Raw genomic sequence first — 22,500 nt, forward strand, 5'->3', positions numbered from 1 at the left:
TTTCTCTCTCTCTCTCTTCTCTCTCTCTCTCTTTCTCTCTCTCTCTCTCTCTTTCTCTCTCTCTCTCTTTCTCTCTCTCTCTCTCTCTTTCTCTCTCTCTCTCTCTCTCTCTCTCTCTCTCTCTTCTCTCTCTCTCTCTTCTCTTTCTCTCTCTTTTTTTTTTCTCCCCCAAGTAAGCAGATTGCCATCATTAACTCTTTGGGGGGGTGGGGCGAGGATAATTACCAGTGGTATTTGTGTTATGCAGCATGAGGGGGTTAATGTATTGCCACTGATGCATTAGTGACTGACCGGTGGCAGTTAATTAACCCCTTTGTTCTGCATAAGTGCAAACACTGACACTGGTGCCACTAATGCAGCACAAAGGGGTTAATTAACTGCCACTGGCCGGTCGCTAATACATTAACCCCCTCATGCTGCATTAAACAAATACCATTGGTAATTAACCTTGCCTACCATTTCAAAATCATTTGGGGGAAAAAAGTTATTTTCGGTAAAGTGCATCCTAAATTATCGGTTTCTGTTTCGGCCCAGAATTTTCATTTCAGTGCATCCCTACTGTTTGCCCAGTAAAAATGAAGTCCTTGTTCCAGGCCCTGGAACATTTGTGGGTACAGGGCGTGATTGTGGAGGTTCCAATCAGCGAAAGGTTCACAGGTTTTAACTCCAATCCTTTTACAGTGCACCAAATGGCGAGGAAAGACCCATTCTAGATCTCAAAGCTCTGAACCAATATCTGATATTTGGTCTTTTCACATGGAATCAATCTACTCTGTGGTAGCCTCTCTCTAGGAAGAGGAGATTTTCTGGCCTCCAAAGATATCAAGGATGCATACCTCCCATGTACCAATTTCCAGGCTCCGTCAGGTTTCTGCGTTTTGCAGTAGGGCAGTCCAATTTTCAGTTTTTCTCTGCCGTTCGGTCTGGCCACAGCCTCCCGGGTGTTTACAAAAATCTTGGCCCTGGTGTTGGCTCTTCTAAGGTCTCGAGGCATCTCAGTAATGGGTTAACTAGACGACCTGCTGATCAAGATTCGGTCAGGACCAGGTCTGAAACAGAATGTTTCCCGGACCGTCCACTTCCTGGAAAATCTGGGTTGGATTGTAAACTTAGAAAAGTCAGCCTTGAGGCCTGTTCAGAATATTTGGGTCTGATTCTCGATACTGCTCAGGCAAAGATTTTTTTTCTGCCATCAAAAAGGTTTGACCCTGAGGAGTCTGGTGCGGTTGGTAAAGGAGAAAATGTCCCTCTATACCGCTGTGCTTGAGACTGCCGGGCTAGAGGGTGTCCTCATTTGAAGGAGTCCCTTATGTGCAATTCCACCCCAGACTGTTCCAGAACAGTATTTTGTCCGCTTGGAACAAAAAACTCTGGATTCCCCATGTTTCTTTCCCTAAGGGTTAGACAGGATCTGACCTGGTGGCTGGTCCTTGGCAACCTAAGCAAGGGGAAATCTTTTCTGCCTGTGATCTGGAAGGTAGTAACCACAGACGCCAGCCTGGGGGGGGGGGGGGGGCTGGAGGGAATCTCTATCCAGGGAAGGTGGTCTCAGGTAGAAAAGGTTTTACTGATCAACCTCCTTGGAGGTCCGAGCAGCCGGTTTGGCACTGGTTTCTTGGAAGACCAGGCTGTGGGGGTGTCCTGTCATGATTCAGTCCGACATCGTGACTCTGGTGGATTTTATATCAACCATTAGGGGAGAACTAGAAGCTAATCAGTGCATGTGACAGGAGTCACTTTGAGCACGGGGGTTGTGGACTCCAAATTCCTTTAGAGAGGTTGGGGGGCACCATGCCCAGCCTTATGAGGCTCTCTTATGTTTAAATCACCCTGCGTCTATTATGGATGCAGGGTGACCAAGAGGGTGGTGAACACTGAGAATATGGTTGGACTACTTCAAATGGGACAATAATATGCATTAACCATATCTCTCAGGAAATATGGAGATCTATCTTATTTCTTTAGACTGTCGGGCACAGGAAGTGCAGCTCCTAATTTGGGCGTCCAGGAACCAGGAGAGACAACATGTCTAATCATTGAAGTGCTTTTGTCTAAAATGGGGTCTAAGACAGCTTTTCCATTCACCTATTGTTAAGTTTGCTAATGAGCCCACCTGTCTGTCTGCTAGGGGATTTCATTACACAGAGTAAGGCCCCTTTCACACTATCCGTCCGTCGGACGGATTCAGTTTTTCTCAGCGGGGGATCGAGCTGCCGATCCCCCGCTGAGCAGCAGGAGGACAGCTGTGTCTCTGCGCTGTGTGCGGAGACACAGCTGTCAGTTCCCCATGCATCTCTATGGGGGAAATCGGATGGGAACGGACCGTCGGTCCGTTCTCATCCGATCCGATCCGCTGGACGGATGGAAAATAGGGTTTCCATCCGTCCAGATTTGACGGGTCGGATGTCAGCGGACATGTCTCCGCTGCCATCCGATGCCCCATAGGAATGCATGGGGGGACCGTTCAGATCCGCCAAAAAAACGGACAGGCGGATCTGAACGGTCCGCCTGTGTGAAAGGGGCCTAATGTGTATTGGGGATCGTATAGAAACCATTGTGTGATGTGGTGGGTGGATCTGTATAATTAAATCATGTTTTATTCTCAAAGTGTATATTTAAGTCTGAAAGTTGGTCAATAAACAGTTCATTCTGGTTTCACTCCAAAACTTGTACTGTCGAGTTCTTGGGGTAACTATAGCCAGAATCACGGATCCCGTGTTCCAGAGCTTAGGAAGCAGGTTACTGGCAGAGATACCCAGTCAGGGGTGTCCGGATTCCGTCAGTGCAGAAGGAGGTGAACCATATCCTGTCTTGGGCAGAGAGACATGTTCCATGTCTGTCAGCGGTTTTCATCCCGGGGGGTGGACAACTGGCAGGCAGACTTTCCAAGTCGCTAGCAGTTATTTCCAGGGGAGTGGTCCTTGCATCCCGAGGTCTTTCAGCTGATCTGCCAGCGTTGGGGTACTCCTGGCATAGATCTATTGGCGTCCAGACTCAACAACAAGCTCGACAGGTTTGTTTCCAGAACCTGGGATCTGATCGCATTCAGGGTGGATGCATTAGTGATTCCTTGGTTTTGGTTCAACCTAACCTATGCGTTCCCTCCGGTTCAGCTTTTGCCACGTCTTTTGAGCAGAATTCAGGTGGAGGGGAAGCCGGTAATCCTAGTGGCTTCCAGCTTGGCCCAGGAGGCCTTGGTATGCATAAATCGTGAAATTAGCAATATAGGAGCCATGGTTGCTTCCATATCATCCAGACCTGCTCTCCCAAGGTCACATATTCCACCCTACTTTGCGGTTGCTGGCGTTGGCGGTTTGGCTATTGAGACCAGAATCTTAAGAGATCGAGTCTCTGGTCCAGCTCTGGCTACATTGATAAATGCCAGAAAACCTGTCTCTAGGAGAATCTATTATAGGGTCTGGAGATCCTACATTTCTTGGTGTGAATCCAAGAGATGGTGTCCTAGTAAGTATGTCATTGGAAGAATTTTCTTTTCTTCGAATAGGAGTGGACTTGAAGCTGGTATTAGGAACCAATAAGGGGCAGATCTCCGCCTTGTCTATTTTCTTTCAGAAACCATTGGCAACCCACTCCTTGGTGCATGCTTTTTTGCAAGGTGTGATTTTGCACGGTTCGGCCAGTCAAGCCACCCTTATGTCCTTGGGACTTAAATCTTTTGCTCTCTGTGTTACAGAGGCAACCCCTTGAGCCTATCAGGCATTTTTTCCTTTGGTTCTCTTGATAAGGAAACTTGTCTTTTTGGTTGCCATAACCTCGGCTAGAAGGGTGTCGGAATTGGCGGCTCTTTCCTGCAAAGAGCCATTTTTGATCCTTCATCAGGACAGAGTGAGTGGTCTTTACGCCCTCATTCGGCATTTTTGCCTAAGGTAGTTTCTGGTTTTCATCTAAACCAAGATAATGTTCTACCTTCCATTTTTCCAAGTCCTCAGACTACGGAGGAGAAATTGTTGCATTCTCTTGAGGTTAAAAGCTCATTCTGCCAGGAAGGTTCCAAGTGCTTCATGGACAGTGCATCATCAGGTGTCTATGGCTCAGATTTGCAAAGCTGCTACCTGGTCTTCAGTTTATACATTCACAAAATTTTACCAAGTGGATGTGAGAGCCCGAAAAGGGACTCAATTTGAAAGTAGCAAGCTTCAGGCAGCAGTATACGCTCTTTTTTTTTGCCCAGGGCCAATTTTGGGGTTACTGTGTCCCCTCCATTCAAGGGCATTGCTTTAGGACATCCCAGATAGTCAGTCATTATTACCGGCTCTGTGTCCCGTGATGTACGATAAAGAAAATAAGGTTTTTCCTTTTTAACTTACCTATAAAATCTTTTTTTCTTGGAGTACATCACAGGACACAGAGTTAGCCCCCCCCCCTCTTTCTGGGATCTTCATTGCTTCAAAAACTGAGGTTCTTCCTGTATGGGAGGGGTAATATGGGAGGAACTTCCTTTCTATTAGTTGCCAGTGTCCATTCATCTAAAGGTAGCTTATAACCCAGATAGTCAGTCATTAATACTGGCTCTGTGTCCTGTGATGTACTCCAAGAAAAGGATTTTACAGGTAAGTTGAAGGAAAAATTATATTTATTTATTACATGTCTAATGAGGTTAAACACGTACATGCTGCACATCTTTGTCTAGACGTTCACACAAGGTAGCTTTAGAAGTAGAATGTTTTCATGCAAAGTTGTAATACTGCCATGTGCCTTATTAAAGTAGAACTAGAGGCTATTTTTTTTATTTCAGTTTGGATAGAATATGAAAGGGTTTAACGTTTTTTATTTTTTGCCATCTGTATCCCATTGGGGAGATTTACCGTCACCTCCTGTCCTGTAGCAAAAAAAACGGAAGTAAGAGGAAATCCCTGTACATTATGGCAATCTCTTGGGGACCCCCAAAACTAGTGTCCCCATTGGAAGATTTCCCCTTTATTACTTTTCTGGGGACAACCCAATTTGGGATTTACTCTACTTTCAGTGTTCATGGTAAACAGGACAAATAGAGAGGGTGAATCTCTGTATCAGGGGCACAAATAACAAGAACATAAAAGGTGTTCTAATCGATCCCCACTCTGTGTCTAAAATGTAAAAAAAAAAAAAAGTTTTGTCTTTTTACACTTTAATTTTTTATGGTGTGAATTAAAAAAAAATGCTTTCTGTCATATTAAAATTCTTTTTGTGCATTTATTTTAAGGGTGCAGAATACTTTCTTGTGAAGTGGAAAGGATGGCCAGAGTTGTATAATACATGGGAGCCTGCAGAAAACCTCAAGTGCCCGGCACTTTTAGAGCAGTTTTACAATGACCTTTACTTGTATTTATCCAAACTTGATGCTGGTAAATTAAAGAAGCTAAAAAACCACATTAAATCTGTGGGCCACTCTGCTGCTGACTTTTTAGTGAAGAAAGCTAAACAACGAATTGCACTGAAGCGTTGGGAGGAGGAATTGAACAGGAAAAAATCTCATGATGGAATGCTGTATGTAGAAAACAATGTAGACCTTGAAGGGCCTCCCAGAGACTTCTTTTACATTAATGATTACAAGACCACTCCTGGAGTTATTACCTTGGGTGAAGCCATTGTTGGCTGTGAATGCACAGACTGCTTTACAGGTATATGTTGCCCTATAGAGGCAGGGGTTGTCTTTGCTTACAATGAGCACAAACAAATTAGGATTCAACCTGGACGCCCTATTTATGAATGCAACTCTAGATGTAAATGTGGTCCAGATTGTCCAAACCGAGTGGTACAGAAAGGACCCCCTTACTCTTTGTGCATCTTTAGGACAGACGATGGACGTGGCTGGGGGGTTAAAACGCTCCAGAAAATCAAGAAGCACAGCTTTGTTATGGAATATGTTGGTGAGGTATGTAAATATGTCATTGTTTCTGTAAATACAGCCAAATTTGGTATATATTTTGTATAAACATTTTTGTGTAAACATTATTTATTTTTTTTCATTTTGGATACATTTTGCTTCACTTCCTGTTGCATAGTGATAACAGGAAGTGAGAAGAAATCCCTAAATTGAGGGAATCCTAGGGTGTAACGAGGGTCACCAGAATTGGGGTCCCCATGGGAAGATTTCCCTTCTAATCCTGTTTTGATGTCAATTTGGGGTTTTCATTTACTCTCACTTTTGATGATAATAGTAAACAGAGTGGCTGAATCTCCCTAAGGAGAGCACAGACAGCAATGACAACCTGACCAGAGTTATAGTCTCACTTTACTCTATCCAAAGCTAAAAAACAATTTGCCTTTAGTGGCACTTTAATTGTGCACGGTTTATAAGTTACTCTGATTCTGTGCAGTTTTCCACTGAAAAGGTGAGTGGATTACTTGGTTTGTTGCCACATATCTGGGTACTCCTAGATTTTGAAAGTAAAGAACTGAAAGGGAAAAAGTTTTTTGCGATTGTGTTTTTTGCAACATGTTTTTTTTTTTTTGAGCAGTATTAAACTCTAACACAAAAATGCTAAATATTGCAGCTTACCAATCCTTAGATGTGGTTGGGCTCCCCCCCCCCCCCCCCTTCTGTTTTACTTGGTACACACTTCCTGTATTAGAGTGACTGTATTCTGGATAATGTAATAAAGCAGACGTCTTTGGACAGCAGCTTTGTCAGCCTGAGGAGAGCGCAGTGTTAGGCAGGCCATAGATGGCAAAAATGTATTTCTTGCAGACCCAGGTTGCAGAAATTTGTGTGTTTTCCCAATCACCACAGACAGCGCTGATGGGAATCCCTCTTGTTGAGCTATTGTCTGCTCCTGGGGGGTTGGCGGGTGGGGGAAGCCATCCCCACCAGGAGAAGATAGTGATTATTGCTAGCGGCTATAGCAATCACTAGGTATAATCGCAAATGAATCCGGAAGGCTGGTTATACCCAAGTTGATAATCAACTTGGTACATTTAGCCTGCCCACACATGGTTCAAACCTCAATTCGAATTGTCTATGGCCAGCCTTGGACTTGTTTTATTTAGATGGACTTAATTAACAAATTGAAGCTGTACTCCAGCTAACAACCATTTAACACAACACTTACATTGTCAACATTAAAGTGGTTGTTAAGTCACTTGCATGACTTTGTTTCCTAAGCCTGTGTGCCTCTATCTTATGTGTTATGTTAAAAAAAAAAAAATTCTGTATATATGATCACGTGACCAGCTGGCTCTCTCCTCTTCCTACCCAACAGCTGCAGCAGGCGGGGCTGAGATTCTCGCACTGACGTCACTCAGGAGAGAGAGGGGGCCGGCTGGTCATGTGATTGCAGAGCAATACACTGAAATCGGGTATATAAAGCACTTTTTATATATATATATAGATAGATAGATAGATAGATAGATAGATAGATAGATAGATAGATAGATAGATAGATAGATAGATAGATAGATAGATAGATAGATAGATAGATAGATAGATAGATAGATAGATAGATAGATAGATAGATAGATAGATAGATAGATAGATAGATAGATAGATAGATAGATAGATAGATAGATAGATAGATAGATAGATAGATAGATAGATAGATAGATAGATAGATAGATAGATAGATAGATAGATAGATAGATAGATAGATAGATAGATAGATAGATAGATAGATAGATAGATAGATAGATAGATAGATAGATAGATAGATAGATAGATAGATAGATAGATAGATAGATAGATAGATAGATAGATAGATAGATAGATAGATAGATAGATAGATAGATAGATAGATAGATAGATAGATAGATAGATAGATAGATAGATAGATAGATAGATAGATAGATAGATAGATAGATAGATAGATAGATAGATAGATAGATAGATAGATAGATAGATAGATAGATAGATAGATAGATAGATAGATAGATAGATAGATAGATAGATAGATAGATAGATAGATAGATAGATAGATAGATAGATAGATAGATAGATAGATAGATAGATAGATAGATAGATAGATAGATAGATAGATAGATAGATAGATAGATAGATAGATAGATAGATAGATAGATAGATAGATAGATAGATAGATAGATAGATAGATAGATAGATAGATAGATAGATAGATAGATAGATAGATAGATAGATAGATAGATAGATAGATAGATAGATAGATAGATAGATAGATAGATAGATAGATAGATAGATAGATAGATAGATAGATAGATAGATAGATAGATAGATAGATAGATAGATAGATAGATAGATAGATAGATAGATAGATAGATAGATAGATAGATAGATAGATAGATAGATAGATAGATAGATAGATAGATAGATAGATAGATAGATAGATAGATAGATAGATAGATAGATAGATAGATAGATAGATAGATAGATAGATAGATAGATAGATAGATAGATAGATAGATAGATAGATAGATAGATAGATAGATAGATAGATAGATAGATAGATAGATAGATAGATAGATAGATAGATAGATAGATAGATAGATAGATAGATAGATAGATAGATAGATAGATAGATAGATAGATAGATAGACAGACAGACAGACAGACAGACAGACAGACAGACAGACAGACAGACAGACAGACAGACAGACAGACAGACAGACAGACAGACAGACAGACAGACAGACAGACAGACAGACAGACAGACAGACAGACAGACAGACAGACAGACAGACAGACAGACAGACAGACAGACAGACAGACAGACAGACAGACAGACAGACAGACAGACAGACAGACAGACAGACAGACAGACAGACAGACAGACAGACAGACAGACAGACAGACAGACAGACAGACAGACAGACAGACAGACAGACAGACAGACAGACAGACAGACAGACAGACAGACAGACAGACAGACAGACAGACAGACAGACAGACAGACAGACAGACAGACAGACAGACAGACAGACAGACAGACAGACAGACAGACAGACAGACAGACAGACAGACAGACAGACAGACAGACAGACAGACAGACAGACAGACAGACAGACAGACAGACAGACAGACAGACAGACAGACAGACAGACAGACAGACAGACAGACAGACAGACAGACAGACAGACAGACAGACAGACAGACAGACAGACAGACAGACAGACAGACAGACAGACAGACAGACAGACAGACAGACAGACAGACAGACAGACAGACAGACAGACAGACAGACAGACAGACAGACAGACAGACAGACAGACAGACAGACAGACAGACAGACAGACAGACAGACAGACAGACAGACAGACAGACAGACAGACAGACAGACAGACAGACAGACAGACAGACAGACAGACAGACAGACAGACAGACAGACAGACAGACAGACAGACAGACAGACAGACAGACAGACAGACAGACAGACAGACAGACAGACAGACAGACAGACAGACAGACAGACAGACAGACAGACAGACAGACAGACAGACAGACAGACAGACAGACAGACAGACAGACAGACAGACAGACAGACAGACAGACAGACAGACAGACAGACAGACAGACAGACAGACAGACAGACAGACAGACAGACAGACAGACAGACAGACAGACAGACAGACAGACAGACAGACAGACAGACAGACAGACAGACAGACAGACAGACAGACAGACAGACAGACAGACAGACAGACAGACAGACAGACAGACAGACAGACAGACAGACAGACAGACAGACAGACAGACAGACAGACAGACAGACAGACAGACAGACAGACAGACAGACAGACAGACAGACAGACAGACAGACAGACAGACAGACAGACAGACAGACAGACAGACAGACAGACAGACAGACAGACAGACAGACAGACAGACAGACAGACAGACAGACAGACAGACAGACAGACAGACAGACAGACAGACAGACAGACAGACAGACAGACAGACAGACAGACAGACAGACAGACAGACAGACAGACAGACAGACAGACAGACAGACAGACAGACAGACAGACAGACAGACAGACAGACAGACAGACAGACAGACAGACAGACAGACAGACAGACAGACAGACAGACAGACAGACAGACAGACAGACAGACAGACAGACAGACAGACAGACAGACAGACAGACAGACAGACAGACAGACAGACAGACAGACAGACAGACAGACAGACAGACAGACAGACAGACAGACAGACAGACAGACAGACAGACAGACAGACAGACAGACAGACAGACAGACAGACAGACAGACAGACAGACAGACAGACAGACAGACAGACAGACAGACAGACAGACAGACAGACAGACAGACAGACAGACAGACAGACAGACAGACAGACAGACAGACAGACAGACAGACAGACAGACAGACAGACTGTCTGTCTGTCTGTCTGTCTGTCTGTCTGACAGACAGACAGACAGACAGACAGACAGACAGACAGACAGACAGACAGACAGACAGACAGACAGACAGACAGACAGACAGACAGACAGACAGACAGACAGACAGACAGACAGACAGACAGACAGACAGACAGACAGACAGACAGACAGACAGACAGACAGACAGACAGACAGACAGACAGACAGACAGACAGACAGACAGACAGACAGACAGACAGACAGACAGACTGTCTGTCTGTCTGTCTGTCTGTCTGTCTGTCTGTCTGTCTGTCTGTCTGTCTGTCTGTCTGTCTGTCTGACAGACAGACAGACAGACAGACAGACAGACAGACAGACAGACAGACAGACAGACAGACAGACAGACAGACAGACAGACAGACAGACAGACAGACAGACAGACAGACAGACAGACAGACAGACAGACAGACAGACAGACAGACAGACAGACAGACAGACAGACAGACAGACAGACAGACAGACAGACAGACAGACAGACAGACAGACAGACAGACCGACCAAATACTACTTTTTATGGACAGCTTGGTCTTTTAACTGGTTAACGACCGCCCGCCGCAGGCAGGCAGCCGCTCCCAGGCAACCGCCGTACGGTGCTCGCTCTAGGGAGTCTAGGGGACGAAGGTGCGCCGCCGCCGGCACGCTCCTGCCCCCGCTCGTCGGCTGGGAAGCTGGCGCGTGTGTCAGGCGGCTTCGATTGCTGCCTGACACCCGCGATCTCTCCCCACGGAGAGAGTACGGTTGGCTGTTGTAAACACAGCCGACCATCCTTCTCCCAGGATCGCATGTCTCTGTGATCATTTCACAAGCCCAACCCCCCCCCCCCCCACTCCCCTAGGCTCACATTTAACCCCTTGATCACCAACAGTGTTAACCCCTTCCCTGCCAGTGTCATTATTACGGTAACAGTGCATACTTTTAGCACTGATTACTGTAGTAATGTCACTGGTACCCCCAAAAGGGTCAAATGTCAGTTAGGGGTCCGAACTGTCCACCGCAATGTTGCAGTCCCGCAAAAAATGGCAGATCACCGCCATTACTTGTAAAAAAAAAAAAAAAAAAATGACACATCTTTCCCGTAGTTAGTAGATGCAATAACTTTTTGCGCAAACCAATCAAAATACGCTTATTGCGATTTTTTTCTTTCTTTTTTTTTTTTTTTTTTTTTTTTTTTTTTTACCAAATATATGTAGCAGAAAACAAATTGGCCTAAAATGTTAACAGATTTTTAAACTTTTTTTTTTTGAGAATGTCATATAGCAGAATGTAAAAAACGTGTGTTTTTTTTTTTTTTTTTTTTTTTTAAATTGTCGCGCTTTTTTTTTTAAAGCGCAAAAAATAAAAATTGCACAGGTGATCAAATATCACCAAGAGAAAGCTCTATTTGTGGGGAAAAAATGACATAAATTTGGTTTAGGTACAGTGTTGCATGACTGCGCAATTGTCATTCAAAATGCAACTGCGCTAAAAGCTGAAAATTTGGCCTTGGCAGGAAGGGGGTGAAAGTGCCCGGTATTGAATTGGTTAAGGACGCTGCAGCGAGCTTCCCGGCTCAGCTCCTTAACCAGCTTACACTGAGCTCTGATTGAGCAAAGCTTTGCCCAATCAGGGTGCAGAATTGCAGGGTGTTTGGTGGGACGAACACCCTGCAAATTCAGGTGGTTGAACAGACAAATGTTCGGCCCCAAAACTCATGCTTGGACAGAACTGTTTGCTCAACACTACCTGCCAATAGTTTATTGATGCACCCCTGCCATTTGTAAATTCATTCTGAATGATCTCCGAAACGTCTCGTACTGAAATCAAACAGATGTCATTGACACAATTTGAAAGCCTGCTAAAAGGCCTTTACGCAGATCCCTTACAGCACAACCAATTGGATGACACCGCTGTCGGTCCTCTCTCCATCTCCAGCCTCTTGACTGGACAGTGAAACTGGAGCAGACTGATGAGGCCATTCCTTTGCCTTTTTCTCCTGTCAACACATTTTGCATGCAGAACACTTTAATTGTCTCCCAGTCCTGCCCCATTCATCCTTTCCCAGACTTAGTGCTGCTGTATAGGGAATTGAGACAAACTGATACAAATTCAGATACTTGCACCTCTTCTTCATAAAAAAAAAAAAAAAAAAATGAATACTGAAATGCATTAATTTGTGTGTTTTTTTTTTCTTGCCATTTATATCTGCCTGCAGTTCAATAATCTGACTATCAACTATGAAGAATGGCATTGTATTCATTATATACAGTGTGGTTGATTTACTGAAACTGGAGAGTGTAAAATGTGGTGCAGCTGTGCATGGTAGCCAATCAGCTTCAGCTTGTTCAATTAAACTTCAACAAAAAAAAAAAAGAAAAAAGCCTGGGAGCTGATTGGTTTCTATGCAGAGCTGCAGTAGACTTTGCACTCTCCAAATTTTAGTAATTTAACCCCATTGCCTTGGTCTAGCACAGTTCACAAAATCTGCATTAACTGTAATTCTTTTTTCATACATAGAAAAAAAACCCCACCTAAATATGACTAAGAATCAGCTTCTTGTAAACCTCATTACAGCAGGTCTGGGAGAGGACAGGTCAGTACTAGTATTCAATGAGGTATGCTGAATACACATATGCTATAACAAGGACATGTTGATAGGTTATCCATCTGTTCTCTCCTCCTATCAGTCTGTTGCTGCTGCTTGTTCGCTATGCAGTGACAGGCTGTGGACAGAGGTGGCCAGGCTGTGTTGCTTGACTATTGATAGAAAAAAGTCAGGTCAATTAGCTGCATTTTCTGGACTGTGTAATGTGCGAATATCAAATGGACCATTCAGCTCCTTCACACCTGAATAATCCACTTTCTAATGTTTGCCTTGCAGCCCTTACATCATCTGGAGTGCTTGGGTCTAATCTTGGACCCACAACGGCACCCCTTAATTCGCTTCTGAATGGGGTTTCTGGGCTCCATGGTCGCCTCCTCAAGGCAGTTACCTTTGCCCAGTTTTACTCCAGACCCATTCAATGCAACATCCTAAAGACACAGAAAAATCCAATCCTTGGATCGCTCAATGCATCTGTCCAGTTCAGCAAAGATTTCCCTGATATGGTTGATCTCCAGTCCTGCCCAAAAAGACTTAGAATGTGGTAATGCAAGATGCAAGTCGTAAAGGCTTGGACAGAGTTTAGAAATCCCTGACTTTTCAGGGGACTTAGTCCCCAAGGAAGTCCCAACTACCCATTAACATTCTGGGACTACAAGCCATCAGACTGTCTCTACATTACTGGAACTCTCTTCTACAAGGTCATCCAGTTTGAGCACATTGGACAGTGCCACAGCAGTGGCCTACATAAATCACCAAGGGGACACCAGAAGTCCAGCAGTCCTAAAGGAAATGAGCCCAATAATTTTCATGGGCAGAAACTTACATTCCAGCTCTCTCATCCACAATTGGAAGTCGGATTTTCTAAGCTGTCAATGCCTAGATCCAGTGGAGTGGTCTCTCCACCCAGAGACCTTTCAAAATCCCTGTCAAAGGTGGTGAAAAGATGTGTACATTCTGGTCTCCCGGTTCAGCAGCAAGTATAACAAATTCATAGCCAAGATTCAGGATCCTCTCGCCTTTGCAGCAGATTTCCTGCTGATTTGTTGCACACATTTCCAACTGGTTTATGCCTTCCCTCTGATAAAGATTTTCCCACGACTGCTGCTCAAGATAGGAGGAAGGGTTCCCGGTGATTCATCCCAGGACCCTTCCAAACAGACCATATTTACTGGCCAAAAGCCCTTTGGTCCACCCTGCTTCTCAAATGTTTGGCTTTAATTGCATGGCTGTTGAAGTTCAAATCCTAAAGTATAGAGGCTTTCCCACTTTGCTCATAGCAAGGAAATCCAACTCCTGCAAAATTCACAATTGCACATGGAAGGCCTTCTTTGAATAGTGCAAGGACAGAAGGCTAATAAAGGAATATTCGATCACTTGTATTCTGGCCTTTCTCCAGTCTGGTGACCAGCTTTGGTCCATGAATACCCTCATGGGACAGGCTTCTGCTTTATGCACCCTCGGCCAAAAAAAAACAAAACCTTGAGTTACAGTCCCTTATCAGGACTTTTCAACAATGAGTTGCTCATTAATATTATTATTATTATTATTGTCACCTATTAAGTCTTTAAAAACTATTGCATTACATTGGTGGTCAGTGGCATTCCTCCCCCCATTTCTTCAGCTTTTGATTATTTACTACATTGGAGATTTTAAGTTCTGGATGCTTTAAGGATTTGAACCTGTATTAGTCTTTGTTTTAGGAAGGACCCACCTTCCGTTTTGTGCCGGTTACAGTGGTCCCAGAGACATAAAGTGACAAGTAGGGATGCAAACAGTTAACAGTGAGATTTCCCCGTCCTAGTTTTGGATTTTCTTTCCTAGTTTTGATTGGTTAATTTTACCCAATTTTTTCTAAACTGGGAGAAAACGTATTTTATGGGAGTTGCATATGACCAGACAGTGTTTTTTTTTTTTATTCCCCCTATGTTTTTTCAGGTAATAACAACTGAAGAGGCAGAAAGAAGGGGTCAGCAGTATGACAGCACGGGAATCACGTACCTATTTGATCTGGACTATGAGTCAGATGAGTTCACTGTGGATGCTGCTCGATACGGAAATGTCTCACACTTTGTAAATCACAGTGTAAGTGGTATTATTTTATTCAAATGTATGCAGTAAATGTAAAGTAAAACTTTTTAATTTAGAGCAGGGATCCTTAAACTACAACCCTCCCAGCTGTTGTGGAACTACACATCCCATGAGGCATTTTAAAACGTGGTGTTTAGTTTATTCACTTTAAAGTGATTGTAAAGTCTTCTTTTTTTTTTTTTTTCTATTAAAATAGAACATGTTATACTCCCCTGCTCTGTGCAGTGGGTTTGCACAGAGCAGCTTAGACCCTCCTCTTCTCGGGTCCCTCTTTGGCGCTCCTGGCCCCTCCCTCCTATTGAGTGCCCCCTCAGCAAGCCACAGTTCAGGCCCCGCCCCCCCTCTCCTCATTGTCTTACTGAGTTTGACAGCAGCAGGAGCCAATGGCGCAGCTGCTGTGCCACAGCCAATCAGGAGGCAGAGTCCTGGGCGGCTAAGGCAATTGTGGATGTCGCTGAATAGAGAGGGGGCTCATGTAAGTATTAGGGGGGCTGCTGCACGCAAAAGGCTTTTTATCTTAATGCATAGGATGCATTAAGATAAAAAAAATTTCTGCATTACAACCACTTTAACGTCATCACAGAGGACAAGGGGGCACTCTTTATGTCAAGAGGAAAAGAGATTTCATCTCCAAATACGGAAAGGTTTCTTTACAGTAAGAGCTGTGAAAATGTAGAATGGACTCCCTCAAGAGCTGGTTCTGGCCAGCTCAGTAGATTGCTTTAAGAAAGGCCTGGATTCTTTCCTAAATGTACATAATATAACTGGGTACTAACATTTGTAGGTAAAGTTGATCCAGGGAATATCCAATTGCCTCTTGGGGGATCAGGAAGAATTTTTTTTCCCTGCTGTAGCAAATTGGATCATGCTTTGCTGGGATTTTCACCTTCCTCTGGATCAACTTCGGGTATAGAAATTGTTTTTTTTTTTTTTTCTCCTCCCCCCCCCCCCCCCCCATTTTATTGGTTGAACAAGATGGGACTTTTACTAATAGGCAAATCACTTTCCACTGCAAGTGCACTTGGAAGTGCAGTCACTGTAGATCTAAGGGGAAGCTGTGCTGATTTCTGTCATCCAATCATGTGCAAGCAAAAATGCTGTTTCTCTATTTTCCTTGCATTTCCCTTTCAGATCTAGTGACTGCACTTCCAAGTGCACTTTTAGTGCACAGTGGATCTGCCTTTAGTAAATCAACCCTTATGTAACATTTTTCAAACTAGTTTGTAACCTGTAGTATATATAAGTAGTGTTGCTTGGTAATTATTTTGAGCAGTACTTTAACCTCTATGCTTTGAAAGCAAGCATCTGTTCAAGCAGCTGAATTGGAAAACTTTTTTTCTGTCAGACCATTTCAAGATGTGAAAATTGCTCTGTTTTTTTATTTAGTGTGATCCCAACCTTCAAGTGTATAATGTCTTCATAGACAATCTTGATGTGCGTCTCCCTCGTATTGCACTATTTTCAACAAGACTTATCAAAGCAGGAGAAGAGCTAACATTTGATTACCAAATGAAAGGTGACTATATAAACTTTTATGTAATTATATTTTTGTGATGTCTTTCCTTTAGTTTACATGATGAAGCAAATCCAGAACAATTGTTTTATGCTCAGTAGACTTCAGTAACAAAAAGTGTAAGCGATGAACTGCACCAATCCATTGCTAGCAAAAGTTAACCTAAACACAGTACATTCTCTGCCCGTAATCTTTCCATTAGTTAGTGAGCCTAAGGCCTCATTTACACTTGTTTTGACAAACCTGTATTTGTATACCTTTTTCTCTATCGTCCATTGACAGACGCAGCCTCAATCTTTATTAGCCATTGGGTTATGCTGCCCCCTGCAGGAGTAGTTCTAGGCAGGAAAATTTTAAATCTCCATGCCCATGAGGCTGTCCCCACAGGCATAACCTACAAACCCTCTGCTCCAGCAAACCAGTTTGTTTCTGCCTAGAGAAGGAGTAGGACCAATGTTTACTGCTGGGAATTTGGTCTCAGTTTTTTATTCTTTTCAGAATATTCTGTTTTTATTTCCCTTTGCTCACTTTGCTAGCTATCGTTCAAGCAGTGCTGGCTGGGGTTTTTCACTGGATAATCTAGATCCTTAAGGTCTCCCCAGCCTGGCCTATGCTCCTCCCACTAGGAATAGGCCCTGGGCAGGAAAAAAGTTTGACCACGCCTATGGGGCTGTCCCTGCAGGCATAACCCCACACACTCTTATCAGCAAGCAGTTTGTTTCTGCCTAGTTGACTAGGACCTAGCTCCCTGCTGGGACTTCGGTCTTAATGGGAATGTTTTATTCAATGTGATTTTTATTTTTATTTTCATTAGTTAGTTCCTGAGGACCAAGATCCAGAAGAACTACAAGCTAAAGCCGGCTGTGGTTTCGCACTGGATCATCTAGATCCTTAAGGTCTCCCAGTCTGCGAGTGTGAGCAGGTTATAGTCCCGCACTAGGCCTTGCCATGACGGGCCCCTTTCCGGATGGGGACGAGCCTGCGAGTGAATGTCTCACCGGGGCGCCCCAACGACCTGGAACGCCCTGAGTCGCAGCATACCCCTGGCTGGCAGCACCCCCACTTCGGGTGGGAGGCGGTCTGCCCGGAGCGGAGCCCACTCGGTCCATGATGAGTTTCAGCTGTGGGGATTGCCCTTCGGCGCATGGTTTGGCTGAAGAGCTGGTCGGCTGACCAGGCTTCCAAGAAAGCCCTGACAGATCTCCCTTTTCTGGGAGAGTGTTTGTTTGGCAACTCACTGGATGAGTTGATCAAGGGTCTGACTGGCGGGAAGAGTACTCTTCTCCCTCAATCCTCCAAAGATAAAACACCCTGTGCTAAGCGGGGACCTTCTTTTTACCGCTCATAGGCATTTTTTTTTTCGTGCCTCCGGGGCGCAAGAAAAAGGTAAGCCATTCAGAGCTTCTGGAGGAACTAAGAAGCACTGGGGCAAGCCCAAGGCCAGTCAGCCCGGTTCCGCGGACAAGTCCTTTTCTGCATGAAGGGGCGCCCTCACCCATTTCTGGGGTGGGGGGACGTCTGCGCTTCTTTCCGGAACCCTGGACTTCCTTCGTTCAAGACAAATGGGTTCGCAAACTAATCCGGGTACAAGATCAAATTTTGGTCCCGGCCGGGGGACAGGTTTTTTCAATCAAATCTTCATTTGTCTCCAGAGCGTTTGAAAGATCTCTGGGAGGCTGTGCAGGATCTCCTGACACAAGGAGTGATTGTGCCAGTTCCCTTGCAGGAACACTCTCAAGGTTTCTATTCAAACCTGTTCACGGTGCCCAGAAAGGAGGGCAAGGTGCGTCCAATCCTGGATCTGAAGGCTCTGAACCACTTTGTGCGGGTGCAGAATTTCGAATGGAGTCCATTCGGTCGGTGGTGGCGTCCTTGCATCGGGGATTTTCTGGCCTCCATCGATATCAAAGATGCGTATCTGCACGTCCCCATATTCGAAGGACATTAGCGATTTCTCTGCTTTGCGGTGGCAGAGGAGCACTTTGTTTGTGGCGTTACCCTTTGGTCTCACCTCCATTCCCAGAGTTTTTTTACCAAGGTCCTGGCCCCGGTGCTGGCCTTGTTACGTTAGAGAGGAATTTCAATTTTGAGATATCTTGACGATCTCCTGTTGCGAGCAGACTCTCTCATACGGATCTGTTGGGCAACATCTCAATTACAGTTCAGACCCTTCAGGAATTCGGGTGGATGGTCCAATTTCAGGAATTCTGCTCTGTTGCCATCCGTACGGGTCACTTATCTGGGGGCTGACTCTCGACTCTGCACTGGCGAGTGTGTTTCTCCCCATGAAAAAGCTACAGAAGTTGCAAAGGGCGATCAGGTTGCTGATGGAAACCGATCAGTCCTCCTTGCAGGCTTTCATGAGGGCCCTGGGCCTGATGGTATCCACCTTCGAAGCGGTCCCATTTGCTCAGTCTCACTCGATGCCTCTGCAGAAAGATTCTGGCAAAATGAAACAGGGATCCTCGGTCGTTGGACCAGAAGATTTGTTTGAGCCATCTCACAAAGTCGGCTCTATCCTGGTAGATCCAGTCACTGGCTTTGTGCTTCTGCTGCTCTTCTGGATGGTGGTCACTACGGACGCCAGCCTATCAGGCTGGGGTAGAGTGCTGGGGAAGCTCGGTGCCCAAGGGCAACAAGAGTCTTCCTTGCCAATCAATATTCTGGAGCTCAGAGCGATCAAGCTTTGCCTGTTCCACTGGACGAGTTGGCTACGTGGGTGTCTGGTTCAGGTACAGTCGGACAACGGCTGTGGCTTACATCAATCATCAAGGGGGCACCAAGACTGTCCTGGTGGCCAAGAAGGTGGCTGAAATTCTTGTTTGGGTGGAGGATAATGTTCCGGCTCTTGTAGGCACATTCCAGATGTGGAAAATTGGCAAGGGGATAACCTGAGTCATCAAGGGGAATGGTCCCTTCATCTGGAGGTCTTTCATCTCCTGTGTGTCCGTTGGGGGACTCGGACGTGGATCTGTTTGCATCTCGCCTCAACAGGAAAGTCCAGCGTTTTGTGGCCAGGTCTCGGGATCCTATGGCCGACGCCACAGATGCCCTGGTGGCTTCTCGGAGCCAGTATCGGCTTATTTATGCCTTTCCTCCGCTTGTACTCCTGCAGAGGTTTCTCTGCCGGGTAGCGGTGGAAGGCATTCTGGTCATCCTGGTGGCACCAGACTGGCCTCAGCGTTCTTGGTACGCAGACCTGGTAAAAATGGTCGTAGATCCTCCATGGAGACTTCCTCTGTGGGAAGATCTGCTGTCTGAAGGACTGATCTTCCATCTGGCTTGGCTTTTGAAAGCAAGGTATTGAGGGATAGAGGCCTTTCTGACTCTGTGATTCCTACTCTTTTGAAGGCTAGGAAATCGACGTCAAGAAAGATCTATCATCGTACGTGGAAATCGTACATTTCATGGTGTGAATCGCTGCAGCTGCACCCTCGCTTGTTTTCTATAGCTAGGGATTTGGCCTTCTTACAAAGGAGTTGAGCAGCGATTGGCTTTGGATACTATCAAGGGCCAAGTGTCTGCCTTGGCTATTTACTTCCAACGTCCGTTGGCTACTAATAGCTTGATTCACACTTTTTTATTGAGGGGGTGTGTCATCTGGCTCCTCCGAGTAGATCCCCGTTGCCTCTGTGGGACCTCAATCTGGTTTTGTCAGTTCTTCAAAAGCCTCCTTTCGAGAATATTAGGGAGATTTCTCTGCTTTCTGAGTATCTGAGTTGGTGGCACTGTCCTGTCCGCCTTATTTGGTGGTCCACAGAGATACAGTGGTTCTCCGACCTAATCCGTCCTTCCTCCCTAAGGTGGTGTTGGATTTTCATCTCAATGAAGACATTGTGTTGCTTTATGTCCTAAGCCTAAGCATCCCAAGGAATTTGCCTTGCACTCTTTGAATGTGGTTTGGGCGATAAAGGTTTATCTGATAGTTACTGAGCCTTTTAGGAGAACTGACTCTGTCCTTACGGACGGACCTCAAAGGTTTGGCTGCATCTGCTGCTACCATATCAAGATGAATCAGGCAGACGGCTGTTCAGGCTTAATCACTCACGGGTCAGGTTCCTCTTTTCCCTGTGAAGGCGCATTCTACTAGAGCGCTGAGTGCCTCTTGGGCTTTTTGCCATCAGGCCTCTGTTGTACAAATTTGTAAGGCAACGACTTGGTTGTCTATGCACACTTTTTACAAAATTCTACAAGTTGGATTTGTTGACATCTTCGGATGCCTTTTTTTGGCCGCAAGATTTTGAAGGCTGCTGTTTCGTAAGACAATGTTTTGTTTCTCTTAAGGGTTTTTTTCATCTGGGAGAGCTCCTGTTGTTTTGGTTGAGCTTCATATTACCTAGTTGGCTAAGTTTAGCCTTTGGAGTTTACGCTACTATCTGGTTGCGTTCTTCCCATCCCTCCTAGCTACTGCTTTGGAACGTCCCAAAGGCCAATGAAGATTGAGGCTGCGTCTGTCAATGGACGATGGTGAAAACAAGATTTTTTGTAAGATCTTACTGTAAAATTGGTTTCTCTGAAGTCTATTGACCGATGCAGCACCCGCCCCTCTGATATTGGGATTTTTTTTTTCTCTCCTCTTCACTGCTTACAACGAAACTGGTTTGCTGGAGCAGAGGGGGTTGGGGGTTATGCCTGTGGGGACAGCCCCGTGGGCATGGACATTTTACATTTTTCCTGCCTAGAACTACTCCTGCAGGGGGCAGCATAACCCAATGGCTAATGAAGATGGAGGCTGTGTCTGTCAATGGACTACAGAGAAACAGATTTTATGGTAAGATCTTTAAAAAATCTTGCTTTTATAGGACATTTCTGTACACTTTAATACATTTTATTTGTATAATTTACACTGTATGTTTAGTTTGTGTCCAGGGGCATATATTGGGCACTCTGGGTGTACACATGCATAAAGGAAACTACATTTAAATACAGGAGAACTTGGTTTGGGAAGCATAAACAATGTTTATACTTCCGACATAATTTAGCTTACAATAAAAAGAAAACACATTATGCAGAATAGTGTGCCTAAAAGTGGTTCTGAAGGATCACATTTTGTGTGCAGCAGCCCCCCCCCCCCCCCCCAATACTTCAGCACCATCTCGATCCAGCGATGTGCTTAAAAGCCTCGGCTGTCTGGGGGCAGTCCCTCCCCATTTTTCCCACTGCTGTCAATCACTGCCAGTCAGCCAATGAGAAAAGAGGGCAGGGCTGAGCCACAGCTCTGTCTCTAAACAGAGCAGCAGCTCCGGAGCAAGCTTGCTTGGTTGCCCCCACAGCAAGCTGTTTGCGCTGGGGGGTATTTGGCAAAAGGGAAGGGCCAGGAGCGCCGGCGGGGGACCCAGGAAGAGGAGGATCGGGCCTGCTCTGTGCAAATCCACTGCACAATGACCTATTTTGACTTTTGTGGTAAGACAGTATGACTTTCATTGGTCTTAAACTTCTCAAGTGAGAATAAAGACCTTATTCTAGTGTGTGTGTGTGTGTGTGTGTGTGTGTGTGTGTGTGTGTATGTATGTATGTGTGTGTATATATATATATATATATATATATATATATATATATATATATATATAATACACTATATTACCAAAAGTATTGGGACGCTTATCTCACGAGTCTCTGCTCAAATTTATCCCAATGGTGTTCTATCGGGTTGAGGTCAGGACTCTGTGCAGGCCAGTCAAGTTCCTCCACCCCAAACTCGCTCATCCGTGTCTTTATGGACCTTGCTTTGTGCACTGGTCCAAATTATTTTGGTGGAGGGGGGATTATGGTGTGCGGTTGTTTTTTCAGGGGTTAGGCTTGGCCCCATTAGTTCCAGTGAAGGAAACTCTTAAGATCTCAGCATACCAAGATATATTGGACAATTTCATGCTCGCAACTTTGTGGGAACAGTTTAAGGATTGCCCCTTCCTGTTCCAACATTACTGCGCACCAGTGCACAAAGAAAGGTCAATAAAGACCTGAATGAGAG

General features: G+C 44.3%; 1 protein-coding gene across 1 annotated transcript in view; it reads left to right on the plus strand.

The window, feature by feature from the left end:
- Positions 1–22,500, plus strand: part of SUV39H2 (SUV39H2 histone lysine methyltransferase) — a 49,104-nt gene that overhangs the window by 20,742 nt on the left and 5,862 nt on the right. The window contains exons 3-5 of the mRNA XM_082253209.1: positions 5,204–5,875; positions 14,864–15,010; positions 16,403–16,532. Coding sequence (XP_082109335.1) covers positions 5,204–5,875; positions 14,864–15,010; positions 16,403–16,532 — 949 coding nt within the window. The remainder of the gene's footprint in view (positions 1–5,203; positions 5,876–14,863; positions 15,011–16,402; positions 16,533–22,500) is intronic.

The sequence above is a fragment of the Pelophylax lessonae genome (assembly GCF_965119305.1).
Source record: "Pelophylax lessonae genome assembly, chromosome: 4".
Classification (NCBI taxonomy): Eukaryota; Metazoa; Chordata; class Amphibia; order Anura; family Ranidae; genus Pelophylax; species Pelophylax lessonae.